The sequence below is a fragment of the Mastigoproctus giganteus genome, chromosome 12, assembly GCF_048544385.1.
Source record: "Mastigoproctus giganteus isolate SK-2022 chromosome 12, ASM4854438v1, whole genome shotgun sequence".
Lineage (NCBI taxonomy): Eukaryota > Metazoa > Arthropoda > Arachnida > Uropygi > Thelyphonidae > Mastigoproctus > Mastigoproctus giganteus.
The window spans coordinates 157,473,951-157,501,423 of NC_143586.1; the positions used below are offsets into that span (position 1 = coordinate 157,473,951).

General features: G+C 39.2%; 1 protein-coding gene across 3 annotated transcripts in view; it reads left to right on the forward strand.

Moving 5' to 3' along the window:
* The window catches only part of LOC150077535 (uncharacterized), a 441,090-nt gene that overhangs the window by 352,481 nt on the left and 61,136 nt on the right, over window positions 1-27,473 (forward strand). For all 3 annotated transcript variants that reach the window (XM_090386301.1, XM_090386302.1, XM_090386303.1), the window contains exons 14-15: window positions 13,815-13,868; window positions 23,232-23,294. In XM_090386301.1, the coding sequence (XP_090242427.1) occupies window positions 13,815-13,868; window positions 23,232-23,294 (117 nt within the window). The remainder of the gene's footprint in view (window positions 1-13,814; window positions 13,869-23,231; window positions 23,295-27,473) is intronic.

The following is a 27,473-nucleotide window of genomic DNA, read 5'->3' on the forward strand; positions in this document are numbered from 1 at the left end:
GTAATTTTATTATTGGTAATTGTAAATATTCTAAATCATTCAAATTTGTAACTCTTTCTGTTTTCTATTCCCCCAACAGCTTGGTATGATGATGGGTATCGGTAAGATACACAAAACGTCACCCTAATGAATAGTAATGTAGATGAACAGCCTAATAAACTATATTATTAATTTTCACTTGGTATAAGAGTGGTTTTAATATAATAATAACCTTAATGTGTTGCCTTACTTTTCAAACACCCCTCTGCAAGAAATTTATTATAGTTACACACAGAGCGTACAAATAAAGAAGAAATATATGAGCTTTCGGCTATATGGTAGCCTTCATCAGAATTAAAAATACATGAATGGCAGTTGGAATGAAGATGTGCACTGCCAGGTGCGTGAGACGCGAGGTTTAATTGTTTGTTGACGTCTGTGGCTGTGACGCATGATGACGTGGCCAGCGCTTGTCCAATGATAGAACTACTGACTCTGTGATCGGGTTGACTTGGCAACCACTGTTCCTGTTCAAGGATTTATCCGAAGATTTTATATTTAACGATTCCAACCAGGTACGTTTTAGGTAATGGTGGGATCTGTCTACCACCACGACATCGCGGTGTGGGTCGATGTCGTGGTGGGTTGTCCAGACATGTTCGGCGATAGCTGAGTGTTCTATATCCGCTAAACGGATCGCTCTTTTGTGCTCCGAGAGACGTTTCTCGAGTCGACGTCCAGTCTCTCCAAAGTAGCAGCTAGTGCAGTCACGGCAAGAGATGCGGTAGACCAAACCGCTCTGCAGAGGGGTGGGGACAGGTGTTTTCACGTTGGAAATGAAAGAACGCAGTTTCTTGCCTGGGAGTTGGATGCACTTTATTCCGTGCGTTCTCAGGATTCTACCGATCTGTTGTGACAGGTTGGGGTAGTATGGGATGAATGCCCTCGTGGATGGCTCGTCACTGTTGGTGTTGTAGCTGGTCGTCACGATGTCACATGTCTGTAGATCACACCTGTCGAGGACATCAATGGGGTAGCCACACCTCGTAAGGTCTACTTTGACCCTAGTGACCTCTTTGCGTCTTTCATCAGCGGAGCTGGAGTGTGTCCAGGCGCGAGTAAGCAAGGTTCGGGCAGTGGAGAGGAGGTGGCCTCGCGCGTGTGCTGACCGGAAGTTGGTGAACTGGCCAGCACACATGGGCTTACGATAAACTGTAGTCCTCAGGTATGTGCCTTCACGTCGGACAAGTGTATCTAGGTATGGTAAAGAGTTGTTCGACTCCAGCTCAATCGTGAATTTTATGAAGGGCGATAGTGAGTTGAGGTATGATAGAAGTCGCTGACCTGAGTCTCTAGGGATGACCACGAACACATCGTCAACATAGCGACACCAAAAGGCGATGTGATCTGGTGCGTGTGCAAACGCACGTCCCTCTAACTCCTCCATCACGATGTTTGCTGTGACTGAGCTGACAGGGGAACCCATGGCCGTGCCATGTATCTGCTGGTAGACTGAGTCATTAAATATGGGTCATTCACGATTGAGCTGGAGTCGAACAACTCTTTACCATACCTAGATACACTTGTCCGACGTGAAGGCACATACCTGAGGACTACAGTTTATCGTAAGCCCATGTGTGCTGGCCAGTTCACCAACTTCCGGTCAGCACACGCGCGAGGCCACCTCCTCTCCACTGCCCGAACCTTGCTTACTCGCGCCTGGACACACTCCAGCTCCGCTGATGAAAGACGCAAAGAGGTCACTAGGGTCAAAGTAGACCTTACGAGGTGTGGCTACCCCATTGACGTCCTCGACAGGTGTGATCTACAGACACGTGACATCGTGACGACCAGCTACAACACCAACAGTGACGAGCCATCCACGAGGGCATTCATCCCATACTACCCCAACCTGTCACAACAGATCGGTAGAATCCTGAGAACGCACGGAATAAAGTGCATCCAACTCCCAGGCAAGAAACTGCGTTCTTTCATTTCCAACGTGAAAACACCTGTCCCCACCCTTCTGCAGAGCGGTTTGGTCTACCGCATCTCTTGCCGTGACTGCACTAGCTGCTACTTTGGAGAGACTGGACGTCGACTCGAGGAACGTCTCTCGGAGCACAAAAGAGCGATCCGTTTAGCGGATATAGAACACTCAGCTATCGCCGAACATGTCTGGACAACCCACCACGACATCGACCCACACCGCGATGTCGTGGTGGTAGACAGATCCCACCATTACCTAAAACGTACCTGGTTGGAATCGTTAAATATAAAATCTTCGGATAAATCCTTGAACAGGAACAGTGGTTGCCAAGTCAACCCGATCACAGAGTCAGTAGTTCTATCATTGGACAAGCGCTGGCCACGTCATCATGCGTCACAGCCACAGACGTCAACAAACAATTAAACCTCGCGTCTCACGCACCTGGCAGTGCACATCTTCATTCCAACTGCCATTCATGTATTTTTAATTCTGATGAAGGCTACCATATAGCCGAAAGCTCATATATTTCTTCTTTATTTGTACGCTGTGTGTGTAACTATAATAAATTTCTTAATGAATCCAGAGCGCGTAGGCCTGTTTCGTTATGTTCGTACTATTCTTGGCCAACCAGCATACGACATGGTCGTGAGACTACAGAAAGATTTTATCTTTATAGCCCGTAGTAGACAACACCTGAGGTTTGCGCATAGGTGCAAAGCTAACGAGATTATACCGAAAGGGTTTCGCTACAAACAACCGTTTTCTAATGAGCGCATGAGACGTGCCTGTCGGAACTTCGGCCTCAAAACCCTACGTATATGGATCGGCTGCCTCCATCATGACATACAACGTGCTTCAGCGAGCAAGGCAACCCTACTAGCCGACCTTAAGACTCTGATTCCCGATCCCGTTTACACCGATGTGGTCAACACTTTATGTCACCAGGCCGTCAGAGAATCAGATCTTTATTGTGCCCGACAGAAACGTAAGTTTTGTAATTTGATTAATGAATCCCGTCAATTTCGCAGCCAACGTAATACCCCTCTCACTAATTCCACGGACTTCGTATTGAACCTAAGCAGCAAACAGTTATCTGCGGACCAAATAAACTTATTGACTCTTGGCATGACATTTGCCGTTCTTCCTAAGCACCCGCCGATCACCGACATCGCCTTAGGTGTGGAAGCCAGCTTATCACGCCTCCCAGAAGATGTAGCCAACACAATCCGCTTGAAGACTGCAGCAGTTCTACACCGTGCTCGCCCCGTCTCTTCTAACCTCAACCGTACACAGTTTTCTGCCCTCAAGGCATTGAAACAGGATTCGTCCATTGTCATTCTACCGGCAGACAAAGGCCGCCGTACGGTTGTAATGGATCACACTGATTACATGGCGAAAGCGCTACTACTTTTACGAGATACTACCGTATACAAACCCCTGACCATCAACCCCAACAGAGTTTTAGAACGATGGGAATCAGAGGTGAATATCCTCATCAACAGTTGGCTGAAACAAGGGAAGATCACACAGTCAACCCGTAATCACCTCCGTGCCTCCGGATGTCAGATCCCACGGTTTTACGGCCTACCGAAAGTGCACAAAGAAGACACACCACTGAGACCAATTGTATCCTGCTGTGGATCACCGACTTACGAGCTGTCTAAATTTGTCTCGAGACTTCTTTCTCCTCTAGTTGGCAAGACCACCCACACCGTCTCCAACAGTGTTGAATTCATAAAGAGGATTCGCACTGTATCCATCTCGCAGGATCAAGTTATGGCATCGTTCGACGTCATATCGCTCTTTACCTCCATCCCTGTGGAACTTGCCATTTCTTGTGCAAAACAACTCTTGGACAATGATAGAACCCTCAACAAAAGAACTGGTCTCACACCCGATGACATTTCCGCCGCCCTCAGACTGTGCTTAACAGGGGGTGCGATCATATTTAATGACTCAGTCTACCAGCAGATACATGGCACGGCCATGGGTTCCCCTGTCAGCTCAGTCACAGCAAACATCGTGATGGAGGAGTTAGAGGGACGTGCGTTTGCACACGCACCAGATCACATCGCCTTTTGGTGTCGCTATGTTGACGATGTGTTCGTGGTCATCCCTAGAGACTCAGGTCAGCGACTTCTATCATACCTCAACTCACTATCGCCCTTCATAAAATTCACGATTGAGCTGGAGTCGAACAACTCTTTACCATACCTAGATACACTTGTCCGACGTGAAGGCACATACCTGAGGACTACAGTTTATCGTAAGCCCATGTGTGCTGGCCAGTTCACCAACTTCCGGTCAGCACACGCGCGAGGCCACCTCCTCTCCACTGCCCGAACCTTGCTTACTCGCGCCTGGACACACTCCAGCTCCGCTGATGAAAGACGCAAAGAGGTCACTAGGGTCAAAGCAGACCTTACGAGGTGTGGCTACCCCACTGACGTCCTCGACAGGTGTGATCTACAGACACGTGACATCGTGACGACCAGCTACAACACCAACAGTGACGAGCCATCCACGAGGGCATTCATCCCATACTACCCCAACCGTCACAACAGATCGGTAGAATCCTGAGAACGCACGGAATAAAGTGCATCCAACTCCCAGGCAAGAAACTGCGTTCTTTCATTTCCAACGTGAAAACACCTGTCCCCACCCTTCTGCAGAGCGGTTTGGTCTACCGCATCTCTTGCCGTGACTGCACTAGCTGCTACTTTGGAGAGACTGGACGTCGACTCGAAACGTCTCTCGGAGCACAAAAGAGCGATCCGTTTAGCGGATATAGAACACTCAGCTATCGCCGAACATGTCTGGACAACCCACCACGACATCGACCCACACCGCGATGTCGTGGTGGTAGACAGATCCCACCATTACCTAAAACGTACCTGGTTGGAATCGTTAAATATAAAATTTTCGGATAAATCCTTGAACAGGAACAGTGGTTGCCAAGTCAACCCGATCACAGAGTCAGTAGTTCTATCATTGGACAAGCGCTGGCCACGTCATCATGCGTCACAGCCACAGACGTCAACAAACAATTAAACCTCGCGTCTCACGCACCTGGCAGTGCACATCTTCATTCCAACTGCCATTCATGTATTTTTAATTCTGATGAAGGCTACCATATAGCCGAAAGCTCATATATTTCTTCTTTATTTGTACGCTCTGTGTGTAACTATAATAAATTTCTTAATGAATCCAGAGCGCGTAGGCCTGTTTCGTTACCCCTCTGCAGTTTGCATTATATAGTTTGTGTCAATTTAACATGAAAATAGCATGTAGAGACAAAAATTATATGAAATGTATTCACATCTTAAAGTGCCAAGAAGGCAACAAAAAGTATTTTTTATCCTTGAAAGAGCAAATGCCAATTTAGATGTTATAAAAGTAGTGACTTTTTTTTTACTTTATTTTTGGTAGAACGTAATCTCGGGTACATTTTGGATTTCTCATTTAATTAAAAGCTTTTAATTTCAAAAGCATCTAACTTTGAAGACAATTAACATTGTTTGCATTTTTATATATGTTAATGCAATGTTTCTAACCTTTTTTTGGCCTTGCAACAAAATTTTTGGCAACATGTTAGTATTCAAACATGATCAGTTAAATTGTGCAATTCATAAGATTTAAAAAAAAATGTGGATTACACAATTTGTGCAGTTAGACTCATAAGTAGCACAGCAGTCATGATCACTGTTCTTCCCCACCATATTGAAAAGACCTGCTTTTCAATCCTACAAGGGACTTTAATGGGCTTTTGTATACCATAGCCAAGGTAGTTAGTTGGTCCCTAGATCCTAATTTTTTCATCCAGCAGTCAAACAGGCCAAAGAACACACTGCATGTGTATGGTTTAAGTTTGGGTAATCCTCCCATCAAAAAATAAAATAAAATAAAAAGCTTTTCTAAGCAGAATGACAAATTCATTTTTAAATGTTTTACAAAATAAACCTAAAGAAATAAAAGATGATTTTCTATGTGACCAATACATTTATTTTAGCAAAAATTACAAAATAATAAAAGCCTTAGCTGTAAAGTCTGAAACTATGAAAAATTTTAACTGACATGCATGTCAGTACATATGTATCAGTTCTGTATTCAGTTGTTTGGCGGCGCCTCCGTAGCCAGGTGGGAAGGAGCAGCAGTGCATAGCACACGCTTCTTGATTAGACCGGGGTTCGAGCCCGTCACCACCAAATACGGAGAATGCGGAAAGGTCAGGGAATGACCACCGCATATCCCGGAGCAATATGGCCTTAGTTGCTAATGCTCCTAAAAAAACCAAATAACAAATAACATGTATTTAGTTGAAATAAATCAAAGTTTGTAGAATTCGTCGCCATAACTTGCCTGAATCTTATACTTCAAATAAGTAACAATTCTCCAATAGAACGTAAATATTTAAATAAATGTTTATTATAAGTGAAAGGCACATATGGTACTCCAACCTTGCTCAGAATGGCACAAGACACCAGATGGGCCCACATTATAGAATAAAAACACAATTACAATTGCTTGCTCAGTCATATGTTTGTAAAAAACACATTAGAAAGGCTACAATTTAAAAAAAAAATTCAACAAAAAATGACAAATACCTGTTTTCTTTAAAGTTACATAAGGATACCTACAAGAGGAGAGTAAATACATCACACTGTTGTACTCTGAAGAAACCCTATAGCACAATTAGAAACCATACAAAATTCAAAATAAATAAATTATTTTCTATAAGCAGATGCACCTAACACAGAGGGATCAGTAATACTTGTTATTTAATGTCAAGGAGGGACCATGAAATGTAAATTTAAATCTGTAAATTTAATCTGATTCTTTAGCAGAAATAATTTAGGGTTTTGCTTGTTGTTTTTTTGGAGGGATATGCCAGGCCATTACTAAGCAGAGAGAGAGATAGGGACACAGCCATTTGTAAAGGTATAGTTTGAGGGTTTAGTGTCAAACAACGTTAACTACAAAATCATTTTGTATTAAACGTTTTTATAATTAACCAAGAAAAGGTCATTTGACATTTTATTGTTTTACGAGAAATGTGCTTATAGCTCAAGCTAACTTGTAAAGTACTAGAGGGATACAGCTGCATGACAAGATATGTATTGTTATTTATTAGTATGAACCAGAGCTGTAATGCTCAATATTTTTTTTTTATGTGAAACCCACACATGAGAGGTATTAGAACCTATAGTACTACCATGCTTGGGTTGGAGGTTGAGAAGACGAAAGAAGATATTTCTTGACATTGGACTTGAACTTCTGTAGATTGTAATTTTCAGGAAATATGTATGAAGGAAGGTTGTTCCAGAAAACAGCAGTTGAATGAATAAATGAGGAAGATGAAAAGTTGGTTCTGTGGGTTTGAAGTTGGAAATAAATGGATGTTGGCTGGTGGTGGCACGTGTTCTGACTGTTTTGAAAGAGAGAGCAGGAATTATAGAAGCCAATTCAGAAGAACAGTGCCCATTGAAGTATTTGTAGAAGAGGCATGCAGCAGAAACAGTACATCTATGAGAAAGCGAGTGGAGAGACTTTGTTAGAGATGAATCATTAATTAATCTAACTACCCTCTTCTGAATGGAAACAAGAAGCCTGAGAGAGGTTTTGGGGGCACCACCCCAGATGTGGAAACAATATTCCATGGCAGGGCGGATTTGCGATTTATACAGAGTGAACAGCTGTTTGGAAGAAAAGTAACGCCGAGAGCGAAAGAGAAAACCAAATTTTTTAGATGCGGAGGAAGCAATATTTGTAATGTGCTTGTGCCAAGAGAGATTAGAAGTTAGGGTAATCCCCAAAAGAGATAGCATTTAGCATTAGCATTAGTAGAGGCATTTGATGCAAGAAAGCAAGCTTATGCAGCATCAGCCAAAAAAAAAAAAAAAAAAAAAATCACTTCCACTTCACCCCTCTGTTCGTTCAAAATACCTGTCCAGCTGAGCCTTAAACTTATTTAGGCTATCAACCTCCACCACAAGGGATGGAAGTCTGTTCCACCAACCAACCACCCGCTGGCTAAAGGCAAATTTCCGCACGTCTATCCTACATCTGTCTTTCCTCAATTTGAATTTATGCCCTCTCAGGTGATTATTCTGAGCTAGAGGAAGAATCCCATCAGCATTGAGCATGCTTAAACCATTCAAGGCTTTATACACCTCTATCAGATCACCTCGCTGGTGCCTAGTCTCCAGACACTGTAATTTGCAAAACTTAAGCCTTTCTTCGTAAGAGCAACCCTTTGTTCCATTCACTAATCTTGTTGCCCTTCTCTGTACTCGTTCCAGCAGCTCTACATCCTTCTTGAAATGAGGCCTCCAGACCTGTATACAGTACTCTAGGTGTGGCCTGACCATCGCCTTATACAATGGAATAATCACCTCCTTATCCCTGCTGGAAAAATTCCTGTATATCATTGACAATACTCCATGAGCTACTCTTGCAGCCCGTCTGCACTGTTCAGAGAACTTCATATCTGCCTGCACAACCACCCCCAAGTCCCTTTCATTCTCTACCACTGTCAGTGTTGTACCATAGAGTTGATACGTTGCTCTGGGGTTGCTGTTTCCCATGTGTAGTACTTTACATTTGTCAATGTTAAACTTCATTTGCCACCTCTCAGCCCATCTGCTCAACCTTTCCAGATCCTGTTGCAGAAGCATAGTGTCAGTAGTGTCCTTGACAACCCTGCCAACCTTTGTATCGTCTGCAAACTTGGACATTAATCCCGATATACCATCATCAATATCATTTATAAATACAGAAAACAATAATGGACCCAACACTGAGCCCTGAGGGACTCCACTAATAACATCAGTCCACGATGAGCAGTGTCCATTGATTACCACTTGATATATGATTACCACTTGATATATCATTTTGCCTAGAAATCGGATTGTCACTAAAGATAAGCATAGGAGCAGAAGAATCCTTTTTGCGAGATATAAGACAAGACTGAGTTTTAGAAGGGTTGAAATCAACTAAGTTGTCTTTGCCCCACTGGAGAATTACCTGAAGATCGGTATTTAAGGAATTGGTAGCAGATTTACGAGAAGTTGATTGAGCAGGACAAGGTTTCTCAAAATGGAAAGTCGAATGTAATGTGCTATCATCGGCAAAACTATAGATAGGATTTCCAGTCAATGGAAGAAGGTCATTAATATACAAGAGGAAAAGAGTGGGGGAAAGAACTGAACCTTGGGGGACACCGGCATTAGTGGAGAAGTTAGAAGACAGAGAGCCATCTACCATTACCCTTAGTGAGTGATCAGAGAAAAAACTGGATAACCAATTACAAAAACAGTTGGCAAACCATAGGATGGAAGCTTGTTTAGAAGACCTTTATGCCAAACACGATCAAAAGCCTTTGAGATGACAAGAGCAACTACTTGCGTTTCACCGAACCTTTCCATTGAATTAGTCCATAAATGGGTAACATAAGCCAGAATATCACCAGTGGATCGACACTGACGGAATCCATACTGGCGATCGTTGATCAGACGGAAGGTTTCTAGGTAGTTTAAGAGTTGGCGGTTAATTGATTTCTCTATTACTTTAGAAGGAGTAGAAGTAATTGCAATGGGACGATAATTGGATGGGAGGGATTTGTCACCCTTTTTAGGAACTGGCTGGATATGGGCAAATTTCCAAGCAGAAGGGAAAACACCTTTGGAATAAGAAAGTGAAAAAGGCGGCAAAGAACAGGAGTAAGTTCAGGAGCACAGGTTTTGAGAACAAGTGGAGAAATACCATCAGGACCTGAAGCTTTCCTAGCATCAACAGTCGTCAAAATCCTTCTGACATCCTTTAGACGGTAGACCACAGGAGACATTGAATGGACCGTTGGGAATGGTGGGGGATGTTTTACCAAGATCATTAATACATGAGCTGGAAGAAAAATGGGACGCCAGCAGGTCCTTTGGCTGAAATGACAACAGAACCATCTGGTTTGGACAAAGGTGGAAGCAGAGATGGGCAAAAGTTGCGGCCAATAGTGGAGAAGAGACCAGAATGCTCGGCTACCATCAGGGCAAGAAGCAAGTTTTCTACTCTTAGCCTGTTCAAACTCAAATTTGGACTGATTAATAACTGCTTTACAATTGTTGCTAGCTTTGGTGTAGGCAGAAAATGAAACTGAAGAATTAGAAAGAAGCCAATTACGATATGCAACATTCTTCTTTTGAACAGACTTAGCACATTTATTGGAAAACCAAGGTTTAGATAACAGATTAGATTTTAAAGTGGAGTGTGGGATAAAGGATTCCATTCCTGCAAGAATAATTTCACTGACACGATCTGAGCAAACGTTGACATCAGAAGTTTTGAAACAGTAATCTGACCAAGGAAAAGAAGAAAAGAAGTCTCGCAGGTCATCCTATTTTGCATTCTTGTAATGCCAAACAACACGAGGTTGGGAATAGCCATGAGATAAAGGTTCCATTGGAGAAGAGACAATCACCAAGTTGTGAGCTGAAGCGCCTAAAGGACCTCTCACTTTGACCGTGTACTTAGAAGGGTTGTTTGTGAGAAAAAGATCAAGTGTATTGGCTGTATGATTAGGATTGTTCGATATTCTTGTAGGTAAATGAACAATCTGTGCAGGAAAGTTGGACTGGAGAAAGTCAAGTTGCAAAGAGAGGAAGTCAAAGAGCTCCAAGTGATTAGTGGAGTTGGGAGAACGGTAGAGACAACAGATGAATTTTACACAATGAGGTAGAGAGATTTTAAACCAGAGAAGATCAAAGAGAGGAGATTCCAAATTGCCAAGTCTCTGACAGGGAATATCAGAACAGACATATGCACAAGTACCACCTTTGAGGAGAAAGGAATCATACAGTGAATAATTTGGGCATCTGAGATGAGCAGTAGTTGAATCAACCGATAACTGAGATTCTGTCAGAAAAAGCATGTCGGGTTTGGCAGACTGCATGTGGAAATGGACATCGTTGAGATTAGAATTGCAAGTGGAAATGACATCGTTGAGATTAGAATTGAGACCACGTATATTTGTGAAATGAATTAGGAACTGCTTGGGAGGTTTAGATCTTTTCGCAGATAAGCTTGTTCTATTAGTTTGACAATTCACGGTGTATTCAATAGTAAGAAAAGGTTGGTGGGACATGCTGTATGAAGTAATGAAATTTTTGGATATGGCGTACACATGGTAAGAATATACCCAGATCCTTGACATAACGTGGCCTCGACAATGCTCCCCGCATACACACTACTCGGACTCCCTCCAGTCACTGTCTGGCAGAGTAGAGGTAGCAAGATTATACATAGCTGATCCGGAAGCCTCCTAGAGAGTTACCAATAGGTTCGGTCCAGTGTACTAACTAGCGGCCGGCCTGCGAACACCGTTTTAGAGCTGTACCCTCGAAATGTAAGGAATATTGGATCTCGCCATGATGTTCATCATAACCTCAAAAGTCATCAATCATACTGCATGATGGAAGAGATTGGGAAGGGAGACCAGAACTTAGCTCTAGAGACTAAACATGGGTTCCACCACTTCAAGCCTCCAATAAGCAAAGTGGTGGTATTTCACTGGTTGTTGAGAGTCATCTACCACCTAGTATTGCCTGGTAACATAGAGGAGCAGTGTTCCTCCATGTGGTGTTGGCGCCACACCCGAACAAATATCCTCTACGTTCCACAATTTGTTCCACACCCGAACAAATATCCTCTACGTTTAAAAGTGTTAGAAGATCTTCTAACACATGTGTTAGAAGATCTTTGAGTAATGATGTCTCTTTGGGTAGTAGATCGCTTTTAAACGTAGAGGATATTTGTTCGGGTGTGGAACTTTGTCTGGCCAGCACCACTATGGTGTACCAAGGTGTTATGTACAAACAGGTTCACGGTACAGCCATGGGATCTCTTATTAGCGCCATCGTGGCCAATCTGGCCATGGAGGAGTTAGAGGAGAGGGTTTTTAGTGGATGTCAGTTTCCCATAAAGAAATGGAAAAGGTATGTTGATGATACCTTTACCGTGGTCCAGAAGGGGAGAGAGGATGATGCACTCCATTGGCTTAATAGCTTCTCCCAATTTATACAATTTACCTCAGAGGTGGAAACAGGAGGTACCCTTCCTTTCTTGGATGTACTGGTCTCTAGGGTAGGCCCTAGGCTAAAAACTTCTGTGTTTAAAAAACCTATGTGCAGAGGCCAGTACACCCATTATAGTTCAGCACAAGCTGGGCAGCATAAGAATAGTGTAGTGAAAGCTCTACTAGATAGAGCAGGGTCACACTGCACCACCTCTGAGGACAAAGAATGTGAAATTAGACGGGTCACAGCAGACCTTAGAAAATGCGGATACCCCCAGAGGATCATGGACAGATTTAGTAGAGGAATAGAGTCTAACCGTCAGGAACCGTTTGTTCCTGTCGCTACCGCATACATTCCTTACTATCTGGGCGTTACTGAGCATCTCGCTAGAATTTTGCGGGGCTATAAAACACGCTGTGTGCAGCTTCCCGGGCGGAGGTTGCACACAGTGTTGTCTCAGGTAAAAGACCCAATAGCAAAGGACCTGAGTAGTGGAGTAGTATACAGGATAAAATGCCCGGATTGTGGGGAATGTTATGTGGGCGAGACAAAACGACGGCTCAAGGATCGTCTGGGGGAGCATGCAAATGCTATAAAAACTGCTGATTACAATAAGTCTGCTGTGGCCGAACATTTTTGGGAGAAGCAGCATCAAATTTCCCCAGAGGATGCGGTTATCATGGATCGAGTGCATGGGTTCTGGAACCGTAAATGGCTCGAGAGCCTATGAATCTGTTCATCCGACCACAATATTATGAATAGGGACAGAGGTATGCGTATGCATCCTCTGTTTGAAACTATTATCCTAAGTACGGATGAACGGTTTTGCTTAACACGTTCCCGAGCTATTTCCGCTTCCAGTTCAGACCATGCGCCGACTGCACCACGTGTATAGGTACCGTGAGCCTGTTATATATGGACGTGCTGTAGGAAGTTTTGTTACTGCTGAGGAAGGGAGTGCAAGCTTCCGAAAGCTCCAGAGATTTTTATCGTTTTTATCGCTTTTAATCCGGTTTATTTTAGTGTATTTTATCTCAAGGATTTTATCACAGTTTTAATGTTTTTACATGTATATTTAATATAATAGCAGTTTTTGTAAATATTTATTTTATTTTAATATGTAAATAAATATTCTAGTTACAGTAAATACTTATTCTTATGGTTGGTGTGAGCTGATTTAATACTAAAATATTGTCTGGCATATCTGAGAGAATGTCTGTGACAACCTCAAGGACCAACCCAAGGTCTGTATATGTTCTGTAATGCTCAGTATGTTCTGAATGTAAAATAATAAGAGAAGTTTACCTCAATATAATACATAGAAAATTTCCGTATGATACTCTCCAGCAATTAAAACAAAAAAATCACAAATCTTACATTACAGTAAAAAATAAAAAATAATTAAAACTCATTTGAACACAATTGTGTTCAGTTGTTTTAATTATTTGTTATTTTTATAAAGTTATCTCAAAACAAAAATGCAATTTTGTAGTTAACATTGTTTGACACAAAACCCTCAAGTTTAAAGAAGGAAATTACATATTTTACATTAATCAATTTGGAGAGCAGGGGAAAATTTAGATTAGTGGGTCTTTTTGAATCTTGAATATAGTGAAACTAAAATCTGATTTTAAGTTTTCTAAAACAGAAATTAGACTGAGATAGGTCAACAAAACAAAAATGGAAACAAAGTCCCTTTAAAATTCAATAGTTTGTCTTTAAATGTAATCATTTTCATCCATCATAGTCATATAAAATAAAATAAAGATTTTCTGTTCTAGTTCTTCATCCTTGTCCTTTGGAATTTCAGTCTGGTGAATCAAAAGAAAATGAAGGTAAGTTTAAATAATTATAATATTGTGGATTATAATTATTTAAACATTTTTTCAGATAAAATTAAGCAAGGTTAGTCATTTTTTTTTAACTTTTTTAAGTTAAATGTAAGCAAAAGTGAGACTAAAAATAACACTTCTTTTTTATATGCACCATTAAATTATACGGTTAAATTTCTATCACAACATATCTACTCTCCAGAACAATCAATATAAAGGTAGAATTTATTTGCACTTTTAAATCTTGTGTGAAAATTACACTGGAATTCTAATGAAATGTAAAGTTGAGTGTAAGACTACCCCATGTTAAAACTAAATTATAATAATTTTTCTGGTTATTTTTGTATAATTACAGAAAATTCTAACCAACAAGGTAATCCTCACACTACTTTGATGATGTTTCAAATTCCTTTTAGTATTTGTCATAAAATCTGTAGAAAAGACTGATCTTCCTCTTCAAAGACTGAACAATCCCCATTTTTTTTAAATATTGAATTCTTAAAACCATAAGAAATTTTGAAAATGTAACCATTATAAGGGAATTGGAAATTAATTTCTTTCATTATAGTCATATTATCAACTAATTTCATATAAATATGAAGTTGTGTATTTCTTATATTTCTCAGTATTTCTTATACTCTCCCTCAATTTTAATATTTCAAAATAGTAATTTTGCTTACTGTATGCAGAATTCATGCATGCTTATATTTATTTATATTCTGCCTTTATTATATTAGGGAACAAGAATTATTTAATTTTTAATCATTAACAATATACTATACAGAGTTATTCATTTATTGTGTAACCCATTAATAAATGATATGTGTAAATTTAATGATCTTAAAGGTGTGTGTAAAGTTAAATCAGGGCAGAAGAAGGTAGTTTCATTGTGGTGTTTGATGAGCAGTACAGCATTTATTAATATCATTAATTGAAGAGCCAATCAGTAAAACTGACCAATGTTGAAAGTTCATATCCACCTTTGTTGAGCTTTTCAAAATTTTTTTCATATTATTAGATTTACCTTTTGGTAGTTTCTTATAACAAATTCAAAGAATTACATGCTTCATGCCTTTGATATCCTGAATTTGTCATTTTTAAAGAAGGGACATGTTTTTTAGGCTATTGGGATTGATTAATTTTTAATTAACCAATCATTATTAGTTAATTAAAATTGAAAATAACAATACAGTATACATCCAGTGACATTTTAATGACTAAAAATGGAGCTTTCAGGGTAAACAGACCCTTTCTTCAGCATTATAACGTATACAGATTCTAACAGAATATGCACTAGACATTAGAGATAAAAATTTAACGGATACAAAAGTTGTACACGCTCTGGTGCGTACATGGCCTCATGATCGAGCATTTATATACTAGACTGGCTTTCATTGTTGGCACACAGACGTGCGTGGGTTTGCTTCCAGCATTTGTGGAGCTTCAAGACAATTGATTCCAAGATATGGTGTATCCTTGTGCCCTTTCAGCGATTCAAGGTTCTTGAATTGCATGATATGTTTAACGATTCTAGCCAGAGGCGGTAGTGGAAGTGCTGGGATTGGTCGATCACTTCGTAATCGCATTTAAGGTTAAGGTCATGGTGGGTCAACCAAAAATGTTCTGCGATTGTGGAGTGGTCAGTGTCACCAAGGCGAACCCTGTGGGACTCCACTAATAACATTAGTCCACGAAGAGCAGCACCAATTGATTACCACCCTCTGTCCTCTCCCACTTAACCATCCTTTTATCCATTGTAACAACTTACCCTTAATACCATTCTGCTCCAATTTGTACAAATATCCTGTCTTCACCGATGAGCGATCTTACCTTGTAACAGGCCAGGTTCAGTTTCCGTGCATGGCAGCCTGGTCGTACCCAGAGATCCTTAGCACCCTCTGCTTTCAGTCTGATCCTCTCGCTGCCATAAGAGGAGGAGGAGTGAAAGCTGCTGGGGGCTGAGGGCCATTTGTTTTGTCATGCTGTCATATGCTGGAGGGTTTGGTCTTTTCCTCTTCACAGTGACCAGGTGTCTTGAAGAGAACCACTCTACACGTTTGTTGCCACCTAAGTGACTTAACAGGGCTTGCCATTGAGAAGGTGTGCATGAGTGGATTTTAGGGAGGCAGGCCAACCGGACTTCTCCTAAATCTTCTGTAATAGAAATATATTGGATCCATCAGTGTTTTAGACTGAGTGTCTGATAACACACAGAATACCTGGTCCCCTCTAAGCCCCAATATACATTAGGCCTAAAATAGGCCAATTTCCACAAGCCTACTTTAGGAGATGTGCATGTATCATCCTGTTGATGTAATCTCAAATCATTCAGCAACATTTCATAACTGAGCTTGGATATGTTAATAACTTGTTTAGGACTGTTGCAAATGTTAGTGTAGGAATAAAAGGAAGGTAGAGATTTTTACTTATTGCTAATTGTGATATTGTTCTTATCCTGGGTAGCCCTAGTAAATTTTATGGGGAACTATGGTTTACATAAAGGATGAAAAATTTAGTATGAAATGAGAATAACTTCATCCCTTCAATGACAAAGTCAGAGTAGATACTAAATCAGGAAATTTAAAACACTAGTCCAGTGAATAAAAGAAAATAGAAATAAGTTAGATCACCCATTTCACATTGTTGTAGTGCCAAATGACACAAGACTGAGAATGGCAGTAGGATTGAGGCTCTGTGGAAAAGAGAATATTATCAAGTTGTCATATAAGGTACCAAGAGGGCGCCCAGTATTAATTGTTGAGAAAAAAGTTTAAGTATTGGGTATGTGGTTACAGTTGCCAATATTGTAGTAGATAATAAACAAGTTGTATAACGCAATTATTGAAATCCTCAGTATCTGTACTGACTGGAATCATTGCTTTCCAACTCAACAAGTGATTTGTTGAGTTGGAAAGCAATAAAAGCAACAAATTTATTTGATAGAAAGATATGGAAATTTTAATCCAAAGGAGATAAAAAGTAGGAGACTTGAGTGGAAATATATATGAAAATGTGGAAATACATTAGGAAGTCTCAGAGTGGATATACAAAGTGTTACCCAAATGTTCCCGAAATTTGAACGTTGCATGGGAACTATGTCTAGTACGGACTTGTGATGCTAGATAACACTGCATGCATCCTTTGTGAATCAGTGTGCCACATGGCATCGGGCTGGATAGAGTCATTGATATAATTATGTGCAGTTCTTTGGCAGTGTGTTTCACGTAGTCTGTGATTGTTGTGATGGCTGATGTGAGAGAGCAATGTGCTTGCATCAAGTTTTGTTTCCTTCTTAAGTATACAGCAGCAGAAACCCATAAGAAATTGAAACAAGCTTTGAAACAAGCAGTTAAATTTAAAAATGATGATCACTCCGGACGTCCATCAGCAAGCACCACCCCGGAAAATGTTGCAAAAGTTCAGGCGGTGATCCATGAAGACCGCAGGCGGACGATCCACGACATTTGTGGCATTATAGGACTATCATACAGCACATATTAGCGGATTTTGTCAGACGAGTTGAACATGAGGATTGCTGCCAAGTTCTTGCCACAGTTACTGAGTGAAGACTAAAAGCAGCATTGCATGGAAGTTAGCAGAGATCTTGAAGAACGGGCCAGGAGTGTTCAAAACTTCCTTTCTACAGTCGTCACTGGTGACGAGAGTTGGGTATATGAGTATGACCCAGAAACCAAGCAACAATTATCCCAGGGGAAGAGCCAATCTTCACCCCGACTGAAGAAAGCCCAACAAGTGAGAAGCAATGTGAAGTCCATGGTGATTGGTTTTTTGGACAATGATGGGATTATCCATAAGGAATTTGTCCCTCCTGGCAAGACCATCAGTGCAAAGTTCTCTGCAATGTCCAGAGGGGAAGCCATCAGGAAGAAACATCCAGAGAAGTGGTGCACAAAGAACTGGGTCCTTTGTCATCAACATGCCAGCCCGCACATCTCTCACTGTGGCGAAGTTTTTGGCATCCAATAACATGACAATCATCCCTCATCCCCTTATTTTTCAGATTTAGTCCCCCTGCAACTTCTTCCCCTTCACAAGAATGAAAATCAAGCTGAAGGGTCAAAGATTTGACAGCGTAGAGGATATCCAAACCAAATTGCAGGCGGTGCCGAACACTACAACGAAGGACTTTCAGGATGCATTCAAGTCATGGGAGAAGTGCTAGGATCGGTGTTTACACTCTCAAGGGGACTACTTCGAAGGTGATGGTGGTGAATAAGACCCAGGGTGAGTCTAATTTATTTTATAAATACATTTCAAGGAACTTTTGGGTAGCACATTGTATATGTGAGTATATGAACTTTAAGGTTTGTAGTTATTTAAGTTATTATTTGTAGTTAAGGTTTGTAAATAATTAGATCAATGAGCTGAGCAGTGATTGATTTATAAGTTTCTGTCAGACAAGGTGGGGGATTTGAATGATTTGGGCATCACTGAGAAATGAGATCACATATATTTGAGAAATTAACTGTACGTTTTTGGAAGTTTATTTCATTTTGCAGATAAGTGTATTCACTTAGTTTGCCTATTTATAATGCATTGATGTTGATGAGATAAAAGCTTGGCAGGGTGGATAGGAAGGCACATGTATGAAGTGAGGTTTTTAATTATGCCACACTCACAACAAGGTTATACCCCACTCCTTTTGGCAGTGTCTCCTGCATAGCCTCAACCTAGCCTTTGTTCAGTTACAGTGACTTGAGTACAGGCATCAAGATTATATCCTGATATCTCTTTGAATGTTACCAATAGGTTTGGTCGAATGAACTAACTAGTGACTGGCCTGTAAAAACTGTTTTAAGCCTGTATCCTTGCCATATTACAACTTGTGGGTTTCTAGTTATCCAAACAATGATCATAAATGAAATTTCCTTTATGCCTGTACTCTTGAAATGTAAAGAATGTTTAATTTGCCATGACTTACAAAGGCATGCTTCTACTGCATGATAGAAGAGAGCGGAAATTCATTGTCTATACAAGCTTGTGTTTACAGGCTGAGAAATCTAGAATAACACATGGGAATACTCTTCTATCATTGGCATTGGAATATTTTCAACAAAATTATTAAAATATAATCTAGAAAAAGAAACAGAAGTAAGTTGAATAATGGAAAATAATTCAGAAAAGTAAACAGATTTGGAATTTAATGAAGTTTCTATGGTATGTGAAGATGAAAAGAGATGGCTTGAATCTCAAATTCTTGGATGGTTTGAAGTGAATTAAACTACTGAAAGAATAGTTGACAATTTAGATGTAGTACTGTCTTACAGAATAGAAGAATTGTAATCACAAAAGTTTCAAAAAATTTCTCATTCATTTCAATCTGCAACTTGGCACTTCATTGTGTGTGTGTGTGTGTGTGTGTGTGTGTGTGTGTGTGTGTGTGTGTGTGTGTTTATTCTTTGGTCGAATTGTATGGAATTGGATTTGACCCAAAAGCAAGTTTAGTTATATTCTATGAGGGGACTCTCCAGAAATGTTCACATCTCTTACTGTGCTCATAATTATACTGTGTTCACCCTAATTTTAATCCTAATTTAAACAATATATGTCACTGAGTAAGGTTTTTCATTGGTCAGATTCCAAAGTACTGTATTTTTTTAGAACTGACCAATAAGAACTTTACTTGATGATGTATATTTTTATGTCAGAGTTAATAGAATATAGCAATGATTAAGGATCAAAATGGAAAATTTTATGAAACAAAATAATGGTTAATAATCAAGTATGTACATGACATTACTGATGTCGTGACAGAGAAGAAAAATGTATGATATATATAAATTATCAGGTGACACAGAAGCCTATGGTATAAATAAGCTAGTCTGTAATCGTCACAAAGGAGGTTAGGCAAGCGATGGCAGATTACAAAAAATCTTTGGCAAAGGATGCAAAGAAAAACATCAAAGGCTTCTTTACTTATGTAAACTCTAGAAGTGAGGGGGTGAATCAGATTGGCCCACTTTATATCAATGGTTCAACTGTTGATGATCCTGCTCAGTTATCTGACAAACTGAATGAGTATTTTGCGTCTACATTCACGTATGAGGAAGTCTATAGGGAAGTGGTGGTCAGAAGCTTATCAAACTCTAACAGGAAGCTAAATGATTTTGTAATAACTGAGAGGAAAGTGGAGGAGAAATTGTTGAAGTTAAACATAGAAAGGCATGAGGGGTGAATGGGATCTATCCAGTTATATTAAAGGAGGCAGAAAAGGAAGTAAGCAAACCCTTAGCGATAATTATGAGAGCATCCTTGGACTTTAGGTCCCCATGGACCGGAGATGTGTAAATGTATCACCAATTCACAAAGGGGAATCTATGGGGTGACACGAGTAATTACAGACCTGTTAGTTTAACTTCTGTTCTGGGTAAAATAATGGAGTCACTGGTTAAAGAAGCATTGCAGGATCATCTAGATAAGACTACCCCCGAGTAATGTACCAACTGTGCAGAACTACACTCGGTAGTGAGAATAAAATAGACCTGTGGGTAATTGTGCAGTCAGATATGAAATTTTCTGAGCAGTGCAGACAGGTTGCCAGAACAGCTCATGGGGACTTGTCAATGATATACAGGAATTTTTCTAGCAGAGATAAGGAGGTGATTATCATTTTGTATAAGGCAGTGGTCAGGCCACACTGAAGTACTGCATACAGGTCTGGAGGCTTCATTTTAGGAAGGATGTAGAGTTGCTGGAATGAGTACAGAGAAGGGCAACAAGATTGGTGAGGAGAACAAAGGGTTGCTCTTACCAAGAAAGGCTTAAGTTCTGCAAATTCTAATGTCTGGAGACTAATCACCTGCAAGGTGATCTGATTGAGGTATATAAGGGCTTGAAACCTATTTTTTGAGAAAATAGGTTTGAGAAAGTTTACTGCTGATGAGATTCTTCCTCTTGCTCAGATTGCACACCTGAGTGAGACATAAATTCAAATTATAGAAAGATAGTTGCAGAATAGATGTATAGAAATTTGCTTTTAGCCTGGTTGATTACTGGAACAAACTTCCATCTGTAGTTGATGAAGTTAATAGCCTAAATAAATTCAAGGAAGAACTGGACAAACTTGTGAAGTGAATGGATGGGTGAAATGGGAAGGGTTTTTTTCTGGCTGATGCTGTATAAGTGTGCTTTCTCATATCATAATGCCAAAACACTAATGCTAATGAATGTGAAAAACTGGGAAAAAGTGTTCTGTTGCACTCTAGTTCATTCCAAGTCCTGATAATGACTATTTAAAAACCTAGTGTCAGCCACATCCTGACCTATATTGAAAGTATAATTACTGTTCTCTAAGAAAAGTAATTCAGACCACTTACTGAAATAAAATAACCTGACAGATCATATTATTTATGAGATATATGTTAAAGAAGCAGGAAGTCTGTTTCTTTAACGGTTTGTGTAATAATTTTATTAATGTTCATAATCCCAAGAGGCTCCAATTTTCTGGTTATATGGATCCAGAGGTGCCTCTGTAGCCAGGTGGGAAGGAGCAGCAGTGCGTAGCACATGCTTCTTGATTAGACCGGGGTTCGAACCCATCACCACCAAATATGGAGGATGCGGAAAGGTCAGAGAATGACCACTGCATATCCCGGAGCAATATGGCCTTAGTTGCTAATGCTCCTAAAAACCAAATAACAAAATGGATCCAGCTCATGGAGATGCTGAAAGTTTTCTTATGACTAATGACCTTACACGTTTGTCCATTTACCTACTAAAATCCCAGACAATCCAAAACACTCACCTAATACTCTTCATCTTTTACTTTCCAACCACCATTCAGATCACAAGTTTGTGATGGTCTTTTCAATGGAGCTTCTTTCCTAAGACCTGCTGGAATACCAAACAGTCCAACCCATACACCTAACACTTTCATCTTTTCTTCACTGATAATTATCCAAAGTACACAGTTAATGTTGTATGGAGTGGAAACCTGGACATTGAATAGGCGAGCGGAAAACAAATTGCTCTCCACAGAAATGGATTTTTGTAGACGCTCAGCAGGAACTTCTAGAAGAGACAGAAAACGGAATGAAGATACAAGGGAAAAAAAGGAAGTGAAAAAGACTATTATTGACACCATCAGAGAAAAGCATCTAACATGGTATGGACATGTAAGACGGATGCAAGAAAACATATATCCAAAGGCTATCCTGGAATGGATACCTCCTGGAAGAAGGAAAAGAGGAAGACCTAGGAGGACATGGATGGATGGATGGAGTACGGAAGTGCATGACAGCCCGAGGCTTAACCGACCAAGACACCTTGAACCGCACTTTATGGCGGGAAAAAATTCCTAATAAGAAATAACTTGTAGGCTGAGGAAACCCATTGTAAATGGAAACACTCCTCTTGATGATGACACAGTTAATGTTCACCAAAATAGTCTCTTTCCCCCAGTCATTCTCAGCTACATATCATTTAGGTTACTGCAGTGCTAAATGGGATGAATTATGTGATTTCTTTTCTTTGATTTTGAATATATTAAATTTTCTGATTATAATGCTTGCTTAAATTCAAACCTTTATATGGTTTACATAAATGAGAGTTACAGGAATTTCATATTTAAGAATAAAGCTTATCACAGTTGTCTTAATTAGTATCTCCAACTTAATTTTCAGTTTAAATAAAAATCACAACAATTATGAACAGATAATTAATAAATTCAGATTCAGTTGTGAAAATTCCAAGTTTGGTATGCAACGTTTGGTTGTATGCCAAAATCACTGACTGCAACTTCTGTCCATCCATACTTCTACTCCTATTACTGTAAGGGTTCTGCTGCATCTTCATCTAATAATAAAGCTGACTTATTTGCATTGTGCTTTTCTTGTAACATTGTTAATATGGATCAATTTCCTCCTACCATACTGAACATGTTCCACTCAGTGCTTTCCCTTGTACAACATAGATTTTTTTTTTTTCTGTTTTGTTTTCACAGATGAACTCTGTGAAGACAATGGTTTGGTTCAGAATACATTACAGCACTGCTACTTCTTGCCTCGTGCTTTGATGGCAAAAGTGCATTGATTTTGCTGGTGCTTATGCAGAGTGGTCTATAATTTTATTTGTGGCCTGTTTACATGCGTTTGTATTAAACGCATGTGGAAACTTCCAAAATATTACTTGCGGTATGGTAAACAAGAATTTGGGTAGTTTATAAAAGATGCTTCGAATTATTAACTAAAGGTAAATTGATTCATTTCTTGATTTATTTGTTCATATAAATATTAAAGAATTCATTTAATTATTCTTGTAGGAAAATTGGCCAGTTTTCACAGATAAGCTGAATAAGATGCTTTAAAAAATGGTTGAGTCTGAATATGTGATGATTTTTTTTTTCAGGGGATCAAATCCTTAAACATCAACGTATTATTCTAAGGAAGCCTTTGGATCAAAACTTTTTAGGTATTATGTTTATATGTTCATAACAATTCAGTATAATAAAGATTATTTTGCTAATAATTAGTGCTGTGTACTAAACCACTAATATTCAAAAGAAATAAGCAAAATACTAGACTTCCTTATTAACCTTCATGAACTGCTAGTTTTTTTCATATGAGAAATTATTAGGAGCGTCTTATATATATATATATATATATATTTTATTTATTTTATTTTTTTTTTTTTGTATATACTGGTGTTTCAAAAGTGATGGTCAGTAATTTAAAGGTGAACTGTACAGACTACAATTTGCAAAAAAAGCCTAGTAAACATGGATCCTTAAGTGAATCGTTTTCAAGATATTGCACATTTCTAGTTGGAATCCATTGAGTGGTGGACCCCCAGACAAAGTGGATTTTTTTTTTTTTTTTTTTGGCTGTTGTTATATAAACTTGATTGCTTGCATTATTTGCCACTAATAATACTAAGACTCTTATCTACCTTGTCATGTCTGGATTGAAATGTAAACATCATAACATTTTAACTCATCTCATTTCATCTTACAACGTGACCTTATACTTTATTAAGAAGTCCTCAGCTGGACCATTGTTTTAATTCAGTATATTGAATTCACAATAAATGTCAGTCAATTTGTAAGTATCAAATGCAGTACAGAGTTTGATTGTTTGATTGACTTCAAGAAACGTACTACCTTGGGATGCTATGCAAAGTAAAAGAAAAATTTACAATTGCAGATAAAAAAACCCACACTAACTCTGTTACAAGGGTGGTTCAATAAAGAATCGCCCTGGGCTGCAGAGGTGCTAGCCTGTTGATTCTTGGCACAGGTTTTAGCCCTTCTCTACATAGCCACCGTGCAGATTTACACATTTTTCCCAACATTTTTGTAGAAGTGGTGAGGTTGGTCTTTGAACCATGACTCTGTTGCAGAAATGAGTGTCTCGTCATCAGAGAAGTGGGTCCCCCGAAGAAATGATTTGAGGGAAGGAAACAAGAAGGCCGATGGTGCAAGATCGGGTGAGTAGGCTGGATGGTGCAGTATTTCATATTTACAGGTGGCTGCTTGTGTTGCTGCAATTTCAGAAGTGTGAACTGGGACATTGTCTTGAAGCATTCTCACCTTTTGCCTACATGTTTTGATTTTCTCCCATAATTTTGTGAGTAAGTTGGCATAATAGGCACCTGTGATTGTTTTACCTTTCAGCAGGTAATCAGTCATTATTCCTTTCTCATCCCAAAACACTGTCAGCAAGACTTTTCCTGCTGATGCTTTGACCCTTGCCTTCCTGTGGGGTGGGGAACTGATGTCGCTATTCCATGGACTGCTTTTAACTTTCAAGGGGAAAAAGCCTTCCTCATTTTTTGGCACAGGGCTAATGACCCTTGTGATTTCTGTTGTCAATCAGCCTTCTGGAAACCAGCCAATAATCAGGGAATTTGCACAATTTGTATCTTGCACTCAATTTCCATAAATGGAGTTGGTCTTGAAGGACTGTTTCAACAGAGCCCACACTAATCTTCACCACCTGGGACAATTCACGCACAGATATACGGCAATCTTCCGTGATTAACGACTGCACTTTTCTGATCGTGCTGTCATAAATGGCTGAATGGGAATGACCTGGAATGGGCTCAGATTCTACCGATGTCTGACCACACCTAAACTGTCTATGCCAGTGCTTCACAATGTCATAGGATGGGGCTTCATCCTTATATACAGCAGCATCTCCTCATTGATTTCTTTAGGGGATTTCCCCTTCAAGAACAGATACCGGATTACAGCTCTGGCTTCAACTTTGTCCATGATGCTACCTCATCACACGTTCAGCTCTGTAAGAGAAAAACAAATTAAAACACAGCACTGAAATTTTACACCTTTAGTACAGAGATATGTATGATGCTACACACAAAATATCATGACTCTGCAATATGTGGAAGTAGGTGAGGACGATTCTTTATTGAACCACCCTCATATAATTGGGGTTGACTTGGATTGTACACATGCTCACAAAATATGGAAAAGACTTTTATTTCTGGGTTCTAAGTTTTGGCAATGGCATCGAGATCTGAAACAAACTTTTTGATCCGTGTGATATGATATTTTGGGACCATATCAATTCATTGCAAGACAATTCATTGTAGGAGAGTTCAGTGTAGGTGACAGTTTGGTGTATGAGATAATGTGGTAAATGACATTTTACCATATGTGACAATTTGGAGAAAAAGTGCTGATGGCTACAACAATTCGGTGAGTAAGACAATTTGAATTATTTGTGCAATTTGTATGTGCGACAGTTTAGTATATGACAATTCAGTATCACATAGAAATCAGAAATTAACAAAATCAATGAAGTAAAAGATTTAGGAACAAAAGAAATTTGGTAACTTAGAAAGTAGGAATGCAGAAAAAGAAAATAATATATTTTTTATCCATTTATATTTTATAAAAGGATTCATGCCATCCTTCCTATAGGCTGGTTGGAAAGTGAGTACATGCCTATTTCAGCATGACTCCATCTATATTGTAATACCTTTAATCCAGATAATTATTTATTATTATTTTTTTTTTAACATAGGGGACTTGAATTCCAACCCCTACACAATCTCCAAGACAGCTTGCCCACCTATGCTTAACCCATCCATGGTACTAGCCTACTACTAATTTCTTTCAATAACAATTATAGCACAGGTTGCAAACTGAAAATCAGAATTTGCAAATTACCCAGCCAGCATCCATTAATGATTTCTACTTTTGGTCTCTGAAACACTCTCCTCCCCCACATTGCATATTTCCTCAAAAAAATGCAACTTACAGAAGTAAAAGTAAAGTGCAAACAAGGTTTTTTGTATTCCAATCTTTAGCTGTTTGTTGCACTTTTTTAATAGGATCTCTAAGTTACTGATAGACAAAATCTGTCAGTAACTTTGTCTATCAGAAATTAATCTGAAGATTTTAATATGATATAAAAAAAAGTAGAATGTGTATTAAAAAATGAAGGTGGATAGTATGCTTCATCAAAAATATAAAATATCGTGAGCGGTATCATGATCACTAAATTCACCATTTACAGCACATGTTAAACGTTTGCATTTTCTATCTTGCTTTGCCATACACCAGATTCTCCCAAAAAAAAAAAAAAAAAAAAAAAATCACTGACTTGTCATAGCCATCAGTTGTCTTTTACTAAATTGTCATACACCGAGCTGTCAAGCACAGAACTGTCACACAGTGAATTATCATGTACTGAATTGTATAATGAATTGTCTTGCAATGCATTAACACGATCCCACTTTTCCTTACTTCCCAAATATCTTAGTAAAGTAAGACAAAGATATAGCCATATTCTTGTCTTTTGTGTAAAAATAAATATGCAGTATATATACACATTATTATTTATGTCAGTTAGGCTCTGCTGTTATTAACTATCAGTAACTTTGTCTATATTAAAATTAAATCTTTAAAATTTATTCGTAAAGCTTTATACTCTGTATTCTTTCTGTTAATGACCAACAAAACTGATTTAAAATAGCTTTAAAATAACTTTATTAAAATAAAATATATATAAGATAAAATATAAGTTAAAACTGGTATAGGATAAAAAATATAAAATATTGAAATATTTTAAAATACAGATAAAAATATAGGATAAAAATGATAAAATAGTAGCTTTCGGGGCAAGGTATCCCTTCTTCAGCTAAACAGTGAATGGTATGCTGCGTACATATATACGTTAGATAAAGCAAAATAAAAGTTGACTGGGCATGATCATGGATCACATGTCTGGTATCGTAAATGCAAAACTGCGCACACATGACGAACGCCAGTGCTCATTGCACTGCAGAATGGTAGACTCCATAATGGGGTGCATATGCACTCCCCTATTATGGTTCATAGTGCTATTACAATTGACTACGTGCAATGCCTCAAGCCATAAGCATTGGCAGCAGTCATGTGAATGGTCGATGATCTCAGTGTCACTTTGGGATCAAGGTTGTGTTGCTCAAACCAGTTATGTTCAGCAACAGCGGAGCACTCAAAGTTAGTGGTTTGGAGAGTCCCCTCATGCTCCGAGATGCAATCTTTCAATCTTCTAGCAGTTGCACGTACATAACATTCCCCACACTCTGGACATGTAATGGGATACACAGAACCGCTTCGTAATGAAGACGAGATGGGTGGTT